The sequence below is a fragment of the Triticum urartu genome, chromosome 3 (assembly GCF_003073215.2).
Source record: "Triticum urartu cultivar G1812 chromosome 3, Tu2.1, whole genome shotgun sequence".
NCBI lineage: Eukaryota > Viridiplantae > Streptophyta > Magnoliopsida > Poales > Poaceae > Triticum > Triticum urartu.
This window is the reverse complement of record NC_053024.1, coordinates 566,247,709-566,266,290: the sequence shown is the minus strand read 5'-3', so window position 1 is coordinate 566,266,290 and position 18,582 is coordinate 566,247,709. Positions and strand designations below refer to the sequence as shown.

At 49.0% G+C, this 18,582-nt stretch overlaps 1 protein-coding gene across 3 annotated transcripts; it reads right to left on the bottom strand.

Annotated features, from left to right (window-relative positions):
• Positions 1–9,952: 9,952 nt before the first annotated feature.
• On the bottom strand, positions 9,953–13,286 carry LOC125545033 (probable nucleoredoxin 2). 3 transcript variants are annotated; one of them, XM_048708880.1, is made up of 3 exons: positions 12,683–13,286; positions 11,020–11,530; positions 9,953–10,938 (listed from the first exon to the last, which is right to left on the bottom strand). In XM_048708880.1, exons 2-3 carry the CDS (start codon positions 11,302–11,304, stop codon positions 10,252–10,254), a joined length of 972 nt encoding a protein of 323 aa, XP_048564837.1. In that variant the 5' UTR covers positions 11,305–11,530; positions 12,683–13,286; the 3' UTR covers positions 9,953–10,251. The 3 variants fall into 3 exon arrangements, with proteins under 3 accessions (XP_048564837.1, XP_048564835.1, XP_048564836.1); XM_048708878.1 differs by having other exon boundaries at positions 11,020–11,496; positions 12,683–13,277; XM_048708879.1 differs by having other exon boundaries at positions 9,953–10,907; positions 11,020–11,496; positions 12,683–13,261.
• Between the last annotated feature and the right edge of the window lie 5,296 nt (positions 13,287–18,582).

Sequence of the window (18,582 nt, the reverse complement as noted above, 5' to 3'; positions counted from 1 at the left end):
GATGAGTTCCTCTTCGTGTTATGCTTCACACGGTATGATTTCTCCAGTTCCCATAAGCTTGATGGATTCACTGGATGGAATTTCATCTAGCACATTTGGCAGGTGCTCTCTTTGCGAGCCGTTAGTCTCATCGAACCGCACATCCACAGTTTCAACCACTTTATAGTGAAATAGGTTGAAGACTCTGTAGGAGTGCGAATCCTTTCCGTATCCAAGCATAAAACCTTCAAGTGCTTTTGGTGCAAATTTTGAAGTGTGATGTGGATCCTTAATCCAGCACCTGGCACCAAATACTCTGAAGTAACTGACATTTGGCTTCTTACCAGAGAGGAGCTCATAGAATGTTTTGTTAAGAAGCTTGTGAAGATAGACACGGTTGATGATATGGCATGCAGTATCAATGGCTTCAGGCCAAAACTTTCTTGGAGTCTTATTCATTGAGCATCGTCTAGGCCATCTCAATGAGTGTTCTGTTCTTGCGTTCCACGATGCCATTCTAATGTGGCGTGTACGGAGCTGAGAACTCATGAGTGATGCCCAAAGTATCAAGATAAGTGTCGAGGCCGGTGTTCTTGAATTCAATGCCATTTTCACTTCTGATGTGCTTGATCTTGACGCCATAGTTGTTCATGGCTCGATTGGCAAAGCGTCTGAAGACATCCTGCACTTTAGTCTTGTAGAGGATTATATGCACCCATGTATATCTTGAATAATCGTCAACAATGACGAAGCCATAGAGACAAGCAGTAGTGGTAAGAGTTGAGTAGTGAGTGGGACCGAAGAGGTCCATGTGTAGCAGTTCGAAGGGTTGAGTCATTGTCATGATTGTCTTCGAGGGATGCTTGGCCCTCGTCATCTTTCCAGCTTCGCAGGCACCGCATAAGTGATCTTTCTTGAACATGACGCCCTCGATGCCTATGATATGCTTCTTCTTTGCAAGAGTGTGCAAGTTCCCCATGCCAGCATGCCCTAGCCTCCGATGCCAGAGCCAGCATTCTGAAGCTTTTGCAAGAAGACATACGGCAAGCTGTGGTCCTGCTGAGAAATCTACCATGTACAAATCATCTTTCCGATACCCTTCAAAGACTAGAGACTTGTCAGATTCCATTAGAACAAGGCAATGATATTTTCCAAACATCACAATCATGTTTAAATCACAAAGCATTGAGACAGACATTAAGTTGAAACCAAGGGATTCAACAAGTATCACTTTATCCATGTGCTGATCCCTTGAGATTGCAACTCTACCTAGACCCAATACCTTGCTTTTACCAGTATCAGCAAATGTGATGTGACTTTTGTCAGATGGACGTAAGATTGAATCCATGAGAAGACTTCGCTTGCCAGTCATGTGATTACTACATCCACTATCAATAATCCATTCTGAAGCAGCTGGTGTCATACCCTACAGTGCAGTTAGGGGGATAGGCTTCACGAAGAGAATTGTGGAGCATAAATATTTGACGAGCAAGTGGATTATGAAAGCTTAGATCGAGGTTAGGACTGATAGGGCAAGTAGCAAGCAACTCAGGAACAAAATACACAATAAGACCATTTGGGCATTTGATCTTGCGCCCTACAACATGTTTAAGGTCCCCAGCAATAGCTTCAGACGCATTTGATTTTCGGCTGGAGACCCTTCCCTGCAAAAAGGTTAAGCTTTCTTAGCCACCCACATCTTCAAGGGTGGCTTCGAAGCAATGAGTCTAAGTGCAGCATCTGAGAACTTTGGCTTTGGAGCCCTAGCAAATAGTCTTGCAGGTGGACAATAGTACTCATAAGAATAAGCAGAGTAGTTCTTGGTCTTATGAACATGGCGGTTTGATGAAACACGCTCATATTCATAGGCCTGAGTATGGTTTCCCTGCAAAACATTTGCATTAGTGCGACTCGGGTGAGTCCTCTGTCTGTATGAAGCCTTTGGACCATATGAAGCCCGTGGTCTAGGGTTTGTCTTCTTCACTTGTGGTGTCATGACGACATACACAGGAAGATTTTCCAGACACTTTTTCGGCACCCAGACTTTCTTCATAGGTGGCCCATACCTGCAGTTAGTACCAATATACCTGGCAAACACTTCACCATTCTGATTCTTAAATAGTTTATAGTTTGCATCAAAGGATTCATCAATAACAATGGGATTAGCACAAGTGAAGCCAGATAGGGTGGATGGATCCACTGAAGGTTCCTTTGCAGCAACCCATGTGGTTTTGGGGTACTGCTCAGGTTTCCAGTAAAAGCCATCAGCATTCATTTTCCTTTCGAACCCAACACCCTCTTTCCTAGGGTTTCGGTTCAGGATTTGCCTTTTGAGGACATCACATAGTGTCTGATGCCCTTTGAGACTTTTGTACATCCCTGTTTCAAGCAATGTCTTCAACCTAGCATTTTCATCAGCAATAGCAGTGGCATCCTCAGCAGAGGGGTTATTTACCACATCAACAGTTGAAGATATTGCAACAATAGCAGTAGAACATCCAGCAACAGAAGTAGCGTTGTCACGCTCAATGCATTTAAGACATGGTGGTTCAAATCCTTCCTGAGCGGAACTGATCTGTTTGGCGCGAAGTGACTCGTTTTCCTTTGAAGATCTTCATGAGCCGCTCTCAATTTCTCAAGATCTTGCTTCCTTTGAAGATAATCATAGGAAAGCTTTTCATGAGTTGTTGAGAGTGTTTCATGACGACTTTCGAGTTCCTCATATTTAACATGAAGATTTTTTATGTCTTCAATTAAGGACTGAGATCGAGTCATTTCAGCGTCTAACAGGTCATCGCTTTTGTCTAACAGTTTTTGAATATGTTCCATAGCTTTCTGTTGTTCAGTTGCAATTTTAGGAAGTGTTTTGTGGCTGGGTTTGGAACCACAGTCAGAGTCATCTTTGCTGGATGTTTGATAGTGAGTAGTGCGTGAGTTTACCTTGACACCGCGTGCCATGAAGCAGTAGGTGGGAGTGGAGTTGTCCTGGTCATTAGCATTGGCGTCGGTGATGAAGTCATTGTCTTCAATGTTGAAAATGGACTTGGCAATGTAGGCTGTAGCCAGACTTGCAACGCCAGAATCGGACTCCTCCTCAGACTCCACCTCCGCCTCCTCAGAAGCAGACTCCTCCTCTGAATCCATTTCCTTGCCAAAAAACGCACGAGCCTTTCCAGATGAGCTCTTCTTATGTGATGAAGACTTTGATGAAGACTTGGAAGAAGACTTTGAGTATTTCTTCTTCTTCTTGTCGTCGGAATCATATTCCTTGCTTTTCTTCTTCTTGTTGTTCTCATTGTCCTACTACGGACACTCAGAGATGTAGTGACCAGGTTTCTTGCACTTGTGTCATGTTCTCTTCTTGTAGTCATGAGCAGAATCTTCATCATTCCTTGAGTTGGATCGTGAGGACTTTCTGAAGCCTTTCTTGGTGAATTTCTGGAACTTCTTCACAAGCATAGCAAGCTCCTTTCCAATGTCTTCAGGATCATCAGAACTGCAATCAGATTCTTCTTCAGACGAGGAAACAACTTTTGCCTTCAAAGCATGAGTTCGCCCATAGTTGGGACCGTAGATGTCTCTTTTCTCAGAAAGCTGAAACTCATGTGTGTTGAGCCTTTCAAGTATGTCAGACGGATCGAGTGTCTTGAAGTTAAGGCGTTCTTGAATCATCAGGGCTAGGGTGTCAAACGAGCTGTCAAGTGATCTCAGGAGTGTCTTGACTACTTCATGCTTGGTGATCTCAGTAGCACCGAGGGCTTGAAGCTCATTTGTGATGTCAGTGAGTCGATTAAACGTGAGCTGGACATTCTCATTGTCGTTTCTCTTGAAGCGGTTGAAGAGGTTGCGAAGTACACTGATTCTTTGATCTCTCTGGGTTGAGACGCCTTCGTTGACCTTGAAGAGCCAGTCCCAGACTAGCTTGGATGTTTCCAGAGCACTCACACGGCCATACTGTCCTTTGGTCAGATGACCACAGATGATGTTCTTGGCAGTGGAATCCAGTTGAGCGAACTTCTTGACATCAGCAGCGATGACACCTTCACCAGCCTTGGGGACGCAATTCTTGAGGACATACCAGAGGTCGACAACAATGGCTTCCAGATGCATGTGCATCTTATTCTTCCAGTAGGGATTTTTAGTTCCATCGAAGACTGGGCACGCAGCGGAGACTTTGATTATCCCAGCAGTCGACATAGCTAAAACTCTAGGTGGTTAAACTGAATCACACAGAACAAGGGAGTACCTTGCTCTGATACCAATTGAAAGTGCTAGTGATCGACTAGAGGGGGTGAATAGGCGATTTTTATGAAAGTCTTCAAAACATGGAAGTTTCGAAGACAAACGATAGAAATAAACCTATTACCATGCAGCGGAAGGTAGACTACACTAAGCAAGCCATAGTCAAGTATTCAATGAAATGAAAGCACAAAGACTAATAGCAGCTAGGCAGTATAGATCAGGATGGAAGATAGTATGAAGCCAATCAGAACAAGCAGTCACACAGTGAAGACAAATAGATAATGCAAACAGGCAATGACTTCACAAGGACCAATCTGCAAATAAAGAGATGGGAAGGATAGAACCAGTGGCTTGTTGAAGACAATGATTTGTTGGACCAGTTCCAGTTGTTGTGACAACTGTATGTCTGGTTAGGGAGGCTGAGATTCAACTCAGAAGACCACGTCTTCACCTTATTCCCCTTGAGCTAAGGACACCCAGTCCTCGCCCAATCACTCTGGTAAGTCTTCAAGGTAGACTTTCAAACCTTCACACACTTCGTTCACCGGTGATCCACAATGACTCTTGGATGCTCAGAACGCGACGCCTAACTGGCTGGAGGATTCATAGTCCTCAAGTGTAATAAGTCTTCAGATCACACAGACAGGAAGACTTCAGTGATGCCTAACACTCTTTGGCTCTGGGTGTTTAGGGCTTTGTCCTCACAAGGAATTCTCTCTCAAAGGCTTCGAGGTGGGTTGCTCTCAAACGACAAAGCCGTACACTAACTCTGAGCAGCCAACCAATTTATGGTGTAGGGGGTGGGCTATTTATAGCCACTAGGCAACCCGACCTGATTTGTCCGAAATGACCCTGGGTCACTAAGGAACTGACACGTGTTCCAATGGTCAGATTTTGAACACACACGGCAACTTTACTTGATCTACAAGCAAAGCTGACTTATCCAGCTCTGGATAAGATTTGCTCTCATTGTCTTCGCTCAAAGACATAGGATTTTGGTTAAGCATCAGTTCAGTCATTCTGACTGGTTCACTTGGACCCCACTTAACAGTACGGTGGTTCCTATGACTCAACAAAGAAGAAAAAGAACGACGAAACAACTAAGTCTTCGTGCCCCATAGTCTTCACGCGATGTTTTCTCTTGTCACAGTCTTCAATGTGAATGTCTTCACATACCACCTTTGACTTCAATGTCTTCATACATTTTTAGGGGTCATCTCTGGTAGGAAAACCGAATCAATGAGGGACTTCTACTTGTGTTATCCTGCAATTCTCACAAACTCATTAGTCCCTCAACCAGGTTTGTCGTCAATACTCCAAAACCAACTAGGGGTGGCACTAGATGCACTTACAGACGGCGTCGAGGTCGCGGTCGGGGGCGGCGGCGAGGGTGTGCGGTGGGCGGCGGCGGTGGTGAGGTTGACGGCGGCGGCGGGCGGCGGCGGTGAGGTCGAGAGCGGCAGGGCGACGGCGGCGATGGAGCAGTTGGGGAGAGGGGGAAGTAGAGGGGAAGGACTTAGCGAAATTTTGAGCCCGCGCGGCCGGGGGTTAAGTCAAACTAGAAGCAGCGCGTTTTGCCGGAACGCGCTATAGCTAAGTTAGCTATAGCGTGTCAAGCGAAACGCGCTACAACTATTCATTTTGTTTTGTAATATCAGTAGCGCTTTGCCCTGAAAAAACGCTACTGCTAAGTCTAAGCATGTAAAAACTTCAAAAATATACATTGGTCATCATTGTTCTTTTTGTGTAGAATCTAAATAGTCAACATGAATCCTCACAGTACCTGTATAGGCACAGGTGAAGATTCATATTGCAGCCACAAATCCTACACATATAGTTCAATGAAGACCAAGTGCTCGAGATAGTTTGAGGAGTAACATATTTAAGGTGGTAAACACCTTGTTCGCTTAGCAGTATGGGACTAAACTTAATTAGGTGCAATACTTAGCAGTAGCGTGTTTTGAGGAAAAACGTTGCTACTAAGTACTTTAGCAGTAGCGCGTCCTCGGAAGGGCGCTACTACTATATCTAGCCTAGGGGCAACGCCGTGGCAATTATAGTAATAGTGCTTGTTTCACCTAGACCGCTACTGCTACCGTGTTATTAGTAGCGCGGTTTTCTGAAGCTCGCTACTGCTAATTAGCAGTAGCGTCTGTTTTTAGACCGCGTTGCTGCTAAGATTCTGTGTATAAGGTTTTCCCTAGTAGTGTTAGCCCATCACAATCTCTCACGGTCAACGAAGGATATTCCTTCTCCCAGGAAGACCCGATCAGACTCGGAATCCCGGTTACAAGACATTTTGACAATGGTAAAACAAGACCGCCCGATACGCCGACATCCCGATAGGAGCTGCACATATTTCGTTCTCAGGGCAACACCGGATGAACACTACGTACAGCTAAAACCAACCCTCAAGTTTCCCCGAGGTGGCGGCGCAAGTGGCTCTGGTTCGGACCAACACTTAGAGAAGCACTGGCCCGGGGGGGTTAAAATAAAGATGACCCCCGGGTTAATTACTCCCAAGGGAAAGGTATAGGTTGTTAGGCAAATATAAAACCAAGGTTGGGCCTTGCTGGAGGAGTTTTATTCAAAGCGAACTGTCAAGGGGTTCCCATAACACCCAACCATGTTAGGAACGCAAAATCAAGGAACATAACACCGGTATGACAAAAACTAGGATGGCAAGAGTGGAACAAAACACCAGGCATAAGGCCGAGCCTTCCACCCTTTACCAAGTATATAGATGCATTAATTAAATAAGAGATATTGTGATATCCCAACATATCCATGTTCCAACATGGAACAAACTTCAGCTTCACCTGCAACTAGCAATGCTATAAGAGGGGTTGAGCAAAAGCGGTAACATAGCCAATCAACGATTTGCTAGGATGATTGAAAAGGTTAGAGGCTGTCATGGCAATTCGGGAAGCTTGATAAACAAGTGATAGGTAGCGCGACATAGCGATAGAACGAACAACTAGCAAGCAAAGATAGAAGTGATTTCAAGGGTATGGTCATCTTGCCTGAGATCCCGCAAGGAAGAAGAACGAGTCCATGAAGAAGACAAAGGGACGTAGTCGAACGGATCCTCACAAACGCGACGTTACCCGAACTAGCAAGAAGAAGCAACACCGGAAAGGAGAAAACCACATAGTAAACAACCATCATATAAACATGGCATGATGCACAATCAAGTATGATGCATGTCCCGTTTAATGAGGCATGACATGGCAAAGTGCACAAACAATACTACAAATTAAGTGGAGCTCAATATGCAACGAGTTGCATATTGACGAAACACCACATGACTCATTTAGTTCACTCTCGTTTATGAACTCAACAATATTAAATGTTATTAAACATGGCAAGAGGTGAAGCATAACAAACTACCTATCTAGGCAAGTTTAAATGAGGCCGGAACAACAAGCAACAAGTCCAAAAAAATCCTCATGTGCATATTTTAAAGTTGGTACAGTTCTGCCCTAAACCATATTTTTAGAGTTGTTAAACATGCAAAGTAATGCCACCATGTTAATCTATGCATTTTTTACCCCATTTACATATAAAGTTTATTAAATACGGAGTTATGGTTAATTAGTTATGAAATAAAGCATTTTAACATGGCATTTTAGCAAATTAAACAAACATCAAGTTTAAACATTTTAAACATGGATGAAAGTTGGATATTATGAAACTACACAAAATTCTAAGCAAGTTACATGTTTAAAACATTTTAATCCGATGCATGGTTGATGATTTATTAAATGGATGATCTAGAGTGGCTTTTCTGTAAAACTGCTTTCCATCTGGAAAAAAGACAAATTCGCATAACTGAAAAAAAACAGGAATGGGCCGAAACAAAGGCTGGTCCAACAGTGAACAAAAGAGGAGGGCGCGCGGGATGGGCAGCTCGCCCATGGGCCAAGCCCAGCTACAAAGGAGGCCGAGTAGGCTCGCTCGCTGCTGGATCAAGTCGAGGCTGACCCGGGCTCGGTCAACACGCGGCTGCACCGATCGAGCTGTTGTTGCTCGTTACTGAAGAACGAACAACAGAAGCAGCGGCAGGTTCACGGCGATGCAGGCGCCGGGGAGGTTCTGGCGACGGGGTCGACGGGAACAGGCGGGTATGCGTCGAAGATGGCCGGATCTGATGTCAACTTGGGTCCGGGAGGCGAGGTGGCATCGGGCGAGCTCCTGCTCGTTGTAGAGGGGAAGCAGATGAAGGGGCACCGTCCTTGCCAGGAACCGATGAAGACGACGGCGACAGGGACTCCGGCAGTGGCAGGTACTCGAGGCGGCGGCCATGGCATCGTTCCTGTAACTGAGAGAGAGAGAGAGAGAGAGAGAGAGAGAGAGAGAGAGAGAGAGAGAGAGCATGATAGAAAGACAGGGATCGGAAGGAGAAGGAAGAAGCAGGGGAAGAGGAGGTCAGGAGGAAGGGATCCAGCGCTAGCTGGCTCTGGTGGCCTGCCGGAGCAGCGAGCGACGGCGGTAGGCGATGGGGACGTACACGGCGGCGCGAGTCCTGCTGGAGCTTGGGGTAACTCATGGCAGTGCTCGTCTACAACGACGGGGCTGACGAGGCTGTCGGGGACGCCGACGTCTTGCGGGCATGGAGGCGCAGGAGCTCGAGGGGAGGCTTGGGTGAGCGGGACGTCAATGGAGCGCGAGGAAGCAGGGGCTCATGAGGAGCGCTCGGGGTCGCGGAGGGGGAGCGGCGACGCGGTGCGTGAGGTGACGACGAGCAGGGGCGAAGGAGCCCTGCAGCCGGTGAAGCAGAAGGAGGCGCCATGGACGAGCTCCTGCTCGTTCTGGCGGACAGGAGGCAAGGACTCGGGCGCCTTGACGCAGAGGTGCCATGGACCGAGAGGATGGAGCTCGGGGACATGAGGATCCAGGAGGCGGGGATGGTAGGCGAGGAGGCGGAGCTCGGGCTCCTGCGGGATTTGAGCGGGGCGGCTTGGTTGGCTCGATTGGATCTGGGAGGATCCCGAGGTGGGAGGAGGTGGCTGTGGTCTCAGTGGTTGGCTGAGAGGTGGAGGGCACTGGTTGGGCAGGGAAGAAATCGAAGAGGGACAAACTGGCGACGACGACGGAGGGATTTGGAGGATGGGACAACTCTCCTAGAAACTAGGGTTTGGGCAGATATTTATAGTAGGTGGTCAAAGGTGAGACTATTTGGTCTCTCCAATTATAATCAGACGATCCGAGATAAAAAGGTTAGGAAGCCCAAATAATAAACCGATGATGTTTTAGGGATGTTTGGGCATGAACCGAATCCAACGGTGACGACTGTCGGGTTCGGGTTTGGGGGAGTTTCGGACACGCGCGAGGGGTCGATGCACTGTGCTAAGAGGGTTCAGGTGAACGAGGTCAAGTGTGTGGTTGGACTGAGAAGAGAGAGGAGGAATGCAATCCGGCAACCGTTTCCGGAGACGGGAAACATCCGACGATAGACCGACTATAATGCCGCTATAGTTAACTGTCGAGGCGTCAAATGGACTCTGAATGCGATAAAACTTGGCAGGCGGTCTACCTACACTATAATAAGACCGCACGCCAACTCTAATCCCTTTCCGAGAATATTCTCCGGCCACTTGTAAAATACTATTTCGGACGTGTCTTGAGCGCGTGCGAGTGTGGCTGGGCCCAGAACGGACAACAAAGAGAACTAGGAGACCTGGACGGATGCAAGTTTTGAAAATATGATGATACAATGCACATGATGACATGACAAGATGCAACACGCAAGAAAATAACAAAATAATAACAGCGAATAACCGAAAGACACCTGGCGCGTTGGTCTCGGAGCATTACAAAACCACAACAAGTAGAAGCCCACATTCAGCGATGCTTTTCTGTTGCAGCCAGCCAGCCGTAACCAAGCTACACTGCGCATTTCTCGTCTATTCTACTATCATCAGACTTGCCAAGAGCCAGTCCACACCGGGCATTTCTCGTCTGTTCTAGTACCATCATCGGACCTGACAATAGCAACATGACATTTCCCAGAGCACGCACACACAGCATTCAGTTTAATGGTATATAAGACTGTCCCGTACTCCGGCCTACTGACCAGCTCCCACGGCGCCGCCGTCTTCCACGTCCCGGCCGCACCGGAGGTGTATCTCGTAGCCGCAGGCGATGCACTGGTACGCCCAGCCGAGCCCCTGCTCGTCGCACTCGCAGCAGACGTACGGCCCTCCGCCCGACTTCTCCGAGACGACGCTCAGCTCGTGCCGGTGCCCGGCGTGGCGCAGCGACGGCGCGTACCCCTTGGCCTGCTCGTCCTCCAGCTCCTGCAGCAGCCTCACCTGCTCCTCCGTGAACGGGAACGCCATGTCGAAGTAGAGGTTCACCAGGTTCCTCCCGTCCCTGGTCACCGTCTTGCCGTCCGGCCCGATCACCACCAGCGTCGGGATCTCCCGCACGTCGAAGTACCTGGCCAGCTCCCGCGACGGCGCGCCGTCGTACGGCAGCGCCAGCCACGGCATGTCGCCGCGCGACCGCTCGTACCCGTCCTCGTCCTTGTCCATGGGGATGTACACCACCTCGAATTCCTGCGACCTGCCCTTCAGGTTGCCGTAGATGGCGGCCAGCCTCGCGGTGAACTTGACGCACGGCTCGCACCCGTGCGCCGAGAAGTAGAGCCCCACCGTCTTCCCCACCAGGCTCGCGATGGGAACCTGCAGCCCTTAGCCACGGTGAGGCCAGCAGCTGGATGCATGGCAAAATCAATGGCGATGCCTCTGCATTCTAGAGGAAAGCAACACTCGGTGTCGGTGGTCACACAGGTACCTGTTCATTGCTGCCGTTCTTGACGTGGCCGACGGAGAAGAGCTTCTCGAGCGTCTGGGAGGCGAACTTGCTCCGCTCGTCGGCCTCCAGCTCCGCCACCCTGGCCGGCGTGAACGGGAACGCCGGGTCGCCGTAGCGGTGCACGAGCTCGACGGCGTCGGGGCAGACGACCTCGGCGCCGCCCGGGGCGAGCACCACGAGGCGCGGGATGCCCTCGACCTGGAACATGTCGCTGAGGCTCTTCTTGCACGGGAGGTCGCCGAAGGGCACGGCGGGCCACGGCATGGCGCGGTGGAAGCGCTCGAAGGACGGCCGGTCCTCGTCGCACGACACGAAGACGACCTCGAAGCCGGCGCCGCGCGCCCTGAGCTGCTGGTACGCGGCGGCCAGCGCCGGCGTGAAGGCCTCGCACTTGGGGTACCAGTTCGCCGCGAAGTACAGGCCGATGACCTTGCCCTCTAGCTCCGGGAGCTCCACCTGTGAAGATTAGTTAGGGCCGGACACGTGGTCGCTGGTTTTCATCATGGTGTGGGAGTCATGATCACCGTTCACAGAAAAGGAAACAATTAAAATGATGGAGAGGGAGAGAGGGAAAGGAATAGTTCACCGGGAAAGAAGACCGTATAAATGTGAGGAGGTTGGATAGACACATGTCGACAGACGACAGTACCCTAAGTATTCTGATTCTCGACGTATGTATTATGTACATTAATCTTCTATAAAAAGGAATAATTGAAAACCGCATGAGTTTCTGAATATTATAAGTTGGGTGTGGCAAGATCTCAGTTCGATTGAGACTTAATCAAGTCTTAATCAAGTCACAGAACATATAAAAAGCAGAAAGAAAGAAGTTATTTTTTTGCATGGATCAGCACATAACATCTCATGAATGAAGCATCGACTGTCGTTCCTCCACTGAGATTTAGCAATCTTGTTACAACTTTAGTTTGTTGGCCAAAATTCACACTTTTATTTTCTACTTCCTCCATAAACTAATATAAGAATGTTTAGATAACTAAGATAATGATCTAAATGCTTTTATATTACTTTACGGAGGGAGTAATAAGCATCCCAAACAAGATTAGGATACGTTGATTTTATTAAATACCTAATATATTAGTTTACAGAGGGAGTAGTTAGCTTCTTCTAAAGGAACTCATAAATTGGTCTCTTTTAGTAGATTAAAAAAAAGCTTGCGAGGCTTGCACTTGTTGGAGGTAGCCGAAGGAGCTCAAGATTATGCACACAAGTACAACAGGTAGGCGCCTTCATTTTTCTTTGGCTGCGCCTTGTTTGAGAAAACATGGTGGAAGGAACAGCTTAAGTTTTTGATTGTTCAAGTAAAGCCCTTCGCATAAAACGTACCAACTTCAACCGGTGCTAAATTGGATCTTGACTAGGTTAGAATCCGAGATTTTTTTTTTCTGACTGAATTTAACACAAAATTTGTTTTGTTTTCCATTTCCATGTCCGGTATATCCACCCTTTGCGTGATACTACTACATGAAAAAGCAAGAGATCTCAAACCAAACCCAGATAGGAAAATCGCTCTGTTCTAACCGATGAACAGCGAGAGGGAACATGCAGCCGAGGAAGGAAGCAAAGAAGATTCAAGGGCGAAAGCCAAAGCAGAAGCAGAAGAACACATGAGCTGGAGAAGCACCTCGTCCCCGGAAGGAGCGATGAGCGAGCCCAGAGGCAGCGCGGAGCGGATGCCTCCTCTTTCACTCCCGTCTGCTTCTTCCATCCCCGGATCTCCGACGACGTTGAGTATCTTCTTGTGGCCAGGCCAGGCACTTTCCCTGTGCCTGATCCCCGATGCGTGCGTGCCGGATAGCAGCAGTAACGCTCTGGACCTGGACCGGACTGGACTGGACTGGCTTTGTGCTCTCCGAACAGCAGCTGTGGCGACCCTCGCCTCACCGGCCACCGCAGCAATAAATAAGCAGGTGAACGGGGGGCGCCGCGTCTATCTGCAGACGGCGAACCCTTTTTCGCGGAGGCGTTCACGTCATCTCGCCACGCGCGCGCGCCCGGCCGTCGCAGCGGTTCCTTTCAGACGTTGGAGAGGGCTGGCGTCGGAGCAGCTGTCGAACAGAGGCGACGGTGGGGAGCCGGAGCCCGTCTTGTTGGCGTGCGGGGTACGTGGGGCTGGGGCTGGGGCTGGGAGCGCGGCTAGGTGGCCAGACACGGCGGGGTGGGAAAGGGGGCGACGCGACGCTAGTGCGCCTCCAGTCCAATCGGGGGTCTGGGAATCGATCGCAGCCAACAACGTGTTCTGCTCCGTGCCGTGGGTCGCGCTCGCGGTGGACTCTCTCTCTCTCGCCTTGGCGTGGGCGTGGTCGTCGCAGCGGGCGGATGGATGGCTGGGTGCGTGTGATGTCCGGTTGCCCGGGGCTTTGGTGTCGATCGGTCGCGGTCGCTCCCAAAGTCTGGCCCTGTTCCGTCTAGGAAACCAGATGAGGCCTAGGAGATCGTCATCAATGCTGGGTTCGCCACCTGTGGGATCGGGGAACTGATGCGTGCGTGCGTGTGTGTCTGTCAGCAGCTGACTCGCGGGTGAAACGCCGGAGCAGGGACACATGTACGCGACCATAGTACGCGCGTGTGTATGGTCTGGTATCCGTGTCGAAAGGTAGAGCTCCAACGGCCTAAATTTCGTGTTTTGACCCTTTTAACAAACAATTTCAGAATCTGACTCTGGTTTGAAATTTTTTTCGGGATTTGACCCTTTTGCTACCGCCAGAGCCTCTGACGGTAGGGTTACACAGCCTACCGCCAGTGCCCCTGGCGGTAGGTTTTGACGGAGGGGACGGCGGCCGTCACCGCGTGTTGACGTGAATAAGTACCTTACCGCCAGGGGCCCTGGCGGTAGGTTGTGTAACCCTATTGCTAAAGGCTCTGGTGGTAAGGTGTGGCAGGGTTTTGCCGTGTAGACATTCTGTAACGTAAGATGCAATGGCCCTGGCGGCAGGTTTACCCTACCGCTAGCCCCCCTGGCGGTAGGGTCTTCTGTTTTGCCGTATATAGTTTCTGTAACGAAATATGAGAGGGCCCTGGCGGTAGGTTCACCCTACCGCCGCAGAGGCTGGCGGTAGGTTGTCTAACCCTACCGCCAGGGTGCCTGGCGGTAGGCTCCTCTGTTTTGTTTTTTCAAATTCATTTGGTTGCTTGTTCTCAAATTCAAATATGACAGCAATATCACAGCAAGTTTCACAAATATGACAGCAATATCATAGATTTTAAACAATTAAACTTGAGCATCACATAGATCCATATTAAGATAACTTGAAGTACATAGAACATTTCAAACACATATATCCACAAATAACAAACACATAATTTCACGTAGTTTCACAACCACTAGACAAGTTCATAATCTTCATCGTACTCTTCCTCCCCGTTGCTCTCCTCCTCCTCCCCTTCTTCTTGTGTGGCCTCCTCCTCCTCCCCTTCTTCATGTGTGGCCTCCTCCTCTTCCTCCCCTTCTTCATGTGTGGCCTCCTCCTCCTCCTCCTCCTCCCCAACCAACCTAGACGATGGGGGAGCATGCCTAGATGAGCCGATGAGACCCTGTGTGGCTACAGGCTGATAAGCTTCAACCGACCCATCTCCAGCACACCCAAGCAGCCCTACCAGCTTGCGACAACGCTTCACGAACTTCTGCACTCATAATGAAACAAGGGTATCAGATCGACTGATTGCAAGTGAACAAGATGCATCTGTTCCGAGGAGGCTGAAATTGTACCTTCATCGTCCCCCTCACTTTGTTCTCAGATTCTATGCTCCCGGGGAGATCACCTAGTGCATTTGAGGCTTCAAAGATGCATCTGTTCAGCTCACCAGACTGCAACGGCATAAGTCAGTTACGATGACGAATAAACTAATTTAAATACAATCGTCGGTTCAAACTTACCACTCTGTTGATGAGGGGTGCAAACTCCCTAAATCCACTGTGCATTTCTCTGATGCTGGTCTGGTAGGCCTCTTCCTCAGGGTCATCCCTCTCTAGCTCCGCGATGTCTTCCGCCGTCCACCGAGGCCTGAGACGAAGACGGTGCTTCTGGCCATCATCGTACCACCTCATGTGACGGGTCAGGTAAGCATCCCAGTCAGTAACTTTCCTATCCACATCTTTACGGAACCTCCGTCGCTTCCACTCTGTCACATGAGTTTTATGCTCCTCTTCCCAGTCTGTGATCGACTGATTCTTCTGCCGGCTCATCCTCCAAGGCATAAGCAACAAGAATCATCATAAGCGCAATGATATCATCATAAGCAACAAGAAACATGATAAGCGTAATGAAATCATGGTCACGGAGAACAAAGCGCTCACAGGTGGAGCGCGTGGCCGCCGGTATCGGTGGGTTGGCCCGGTGGGGTATGCTGATAAATCCCAAACCGCGTGGCCACGCGGTGTGGCAAGTGCCACTCGATGGCGTACACACAGATCATGGGCACGATGCACTGCCAGAGACCATGGTCCGCATCGCACATCACGTTCAGATCAAAGCCCCACTGTCGGTCATGATACGGCCACCAGTTTACCTATTACATATACATTGGTAAGTTCCCACTCTCGGTCAAAAGTGAAATCAAAGAGAAAGGTGTTGAGCGAGTTCATATACCTGTGTATGCGTCAAAGCGTCCAACTCGTTGGTGTAGGTCTTGTACGAAGTCTTGTTAAGGCCCGTGTAGAGTTTGACAACGTCCCAACTGTAAGCTACGGTGGGGTGTCGAGTCTCGTCGTCGTCTTCGTTATAGGCACCCCACGGGCGTCTTGGAAACTTCTCTGGACGCCCCACCGGCAGCCGCTCCCACATCCAAATGGAGAAGGCCCAGACAAATCCACCCATATTGGACTTGTCTCCCGTCCTCTGCGTTGCGTCGTCAAGCTGCAAAACATCAAATGAGGATCAGATATAAGAAAATGTCATGGACACACTTTCGTAGGTAGGTAGGCAATTAGATCCTCTCTTACCGAACGGTATAGGTAGGCGAGAGATGTGGTCCCCCAACTGTACCCTGCCTCCCAGTCCGCTAGGAGGAAGAGATATGACCAGTTGGCAGAGTTCCCGGAGCTGTCTGGAAACACGAACTCCGTGAGAAGATACCACATGTAGGCCCTCGCGTACCACTCCACGGTCATCTCGTCGGCGCCTTCGGGGCATTTCTGCCGGTGCTCCGAGAGCCAGGTCAACGGCACACCGGATGTACGGTTACCCTTGACAGCGGGGCAGTCGCCGATGAGGGCTGCAACCCTCTGCTGCCAGTTGGTCCTCTTCACTCGCCCGGTGAGTGCATGACCCTCGATCGGCATGGCAGTAATCATCGACCAATCCTCGAGGGTCACCGTCATCTCCCCGCATGGCAGATGGAAAGAATGGGTCTCCAGTCGCCACCGGCCAATCAACGTCGTCAGAGTTGCGTGGACAAGCGTCGGCGGCTGACGCTTGAACTGCAACACAAAACCCAACAGACGGGCTCTCTTGAAGAACGGCGCGTAGCGCTCGTCATAGTCCATATGCCCATGAACCCCGTGACCCCTCATGCGCAGTGGCTGGAGCATCTGTCAAAAAGTGAACACCAAAAGTTAGGAAATTATTTTCATCAATCCGAAAACTTTCATCAAAATTTCATTCATATCAGTTACCTCTCCGTTCTCTATGAACCGGTCACGATGACCCTTGTCGAATGCCCAGTCCAGCATGAAGTACCGTGGGCCAATGTTGTCCGCAAGAGGTGGCCGCCTTAATAAAATTTCATACATCATATCAAAATAAAATTTTAAGCATATCATCCAACAACAACTACTACACATGATGGATCAAATCATATTGAGATGCATCACATCACATCAAAAAAATCCTCCAACATACATCATATCATCATATTTTAAAATAAAATTTTCCAAACAACATCTTCATATCATCATATCAACATGCATCATCAAACTAGGGTTCATCTTCACACTAGATCATATCATCGTATCAACATGCATCATCAAACTAGGGTCCATCCTCATATCAACATTACATCATAATTTTTTTAACAAAAAATATTATGAACTAGGGTTCATCTTCACACTAACATATGAACTATTGATTAGAGTTCATATCCAATACCACTAGTTACTAAAGAACTAAGAACTACAACTATAATCAATCTTAGGTGAAAAAAATCCAATCTAAGTTCAAAAATATGAGGGATTTCAAGCAAATAATGCGTCGAATCGGAAGCAAGTTTGCAAAAACTAATTGGAGGGATTGGAGGAGCTTACGTTTCTCTCTTCGGGGCCATCTCGATCCGTAAAAACGATCAACAAACGGTGAAGATCCGAGGGGGAGTGGAGGAGATGAGAGAGGGAGAGAGTGGCGACTTGGGGGAGAAAAAGAAGAACTGCCGACGGGGGGGGAGGGGTGGGGAGATGGGCAGACACGGGGGTTTCGGCGGAAATAACTCCCCCGGACCCTACCGCCAGGGTCTCTGGCGATAGGGTTAGATAGGCTACCGCCAGGTGCCCTGGCGGTAGGGTGCGATGGAGGGGGACGGCGGCCATTTCTGCGTGCTGACGTGGATAAGTACCCTACCGCTAGGGGCACTGGCGGTAGGCTGTGTAACCCTACCGCCAGAGGCTCTGGCGGTAAGAAAAAGGGCCAAATCCCGAAAAAAATTCAAACCAAGGTCAGATCCTGAAATTGTTTGTCAAAAGGGTCAAAACACAAAATTTAGCCACTCCAACGTAGGCGGCAGGAAAATTGTCTCCTTGGGGGGGGGCAAAAATATCACCACCATAGGACGTACATCGCTCGTCAAGTCCATCATCACCTCCCAAGCAATTTACTCCATCACCCCTTTGATTGTCCCCCAAAGCACTTTGCATAATCTCAATAAGATGGAGATGGCTTTTCTCTGGTCCGCATCAGACAAGACCACCAGGGCTAAGTGCAAGGTCAATTGGAAGGTGGTATGTCGCCCCTTGGAATATAGTGGTCTGGGTGTCCTTAACATTAAAAAATTCACGCGTGCTCTGAGACTGCGGTGGCCTTGGTACAAATGGACAGACCCATCCAAACTCTGGATGGGTCTGGGCAACCCCTGTGACGAGAAGGACCTTGAGTTCTTCTACGCCTCCACCATCATCAATGTGGGGAAAGAAGCAAGAACGCCTTTCTGGAACTCCCCTTGGCTGCTGATGACCCACAAGTATAGGGGATCTATCGTAGTCCTTTCGATAAGTAAGAGTGTCAAACCCAACGAGGAGCAGAAGGAAATGATAAGCGGTTTTCAACAAGGTATTCTCTACAAGCACTGAAATAATAGGTAACAGATAGTTTTGTGATAGGATAATTTGTAACGAGTAACAAGTAACAAAGGTAAATAAAGTGCAGCAAGGTGTCCCAATCCTTTTTGTAGCAAAGGACAAGCCTAGACAAACTCTTATATGATGTAAAGCACTCCCGGGGACACATGGGAATATCGTCAAGCTAGTTTTCATCACGTTCATATGATTCGCGTTCGGTACTTTGATAATTTGGTATGTGGGTGGACCGGTGCTTGGAT

Excerpts from the sequence above, each read along its gene's own strand:
- LOC125545033 (XM_048708878.1), bottom strand. The coding sequence starts at position 12,766 with ATGGAAGAAGCAGACGGGAGTGAAAGAGGAGGCATCCGCTCCGCGCTG. Across the intron at positions 11,497-12,682 it reads TCGCTCCTTCCGGGGACGAG|GTGGAGCTCCCGGAGCTAGA; the intron begins GTGCTTCTCCAG and ends TAATCTTCACAG. Across the intron at positions 10,939-11,019 it reads AGAACGGCAGCAATGAACAG|CTGCTGGCCTCACCGTGGCT; the intron begins GTACCTGTGTGA and ends CCATGCATCCAG.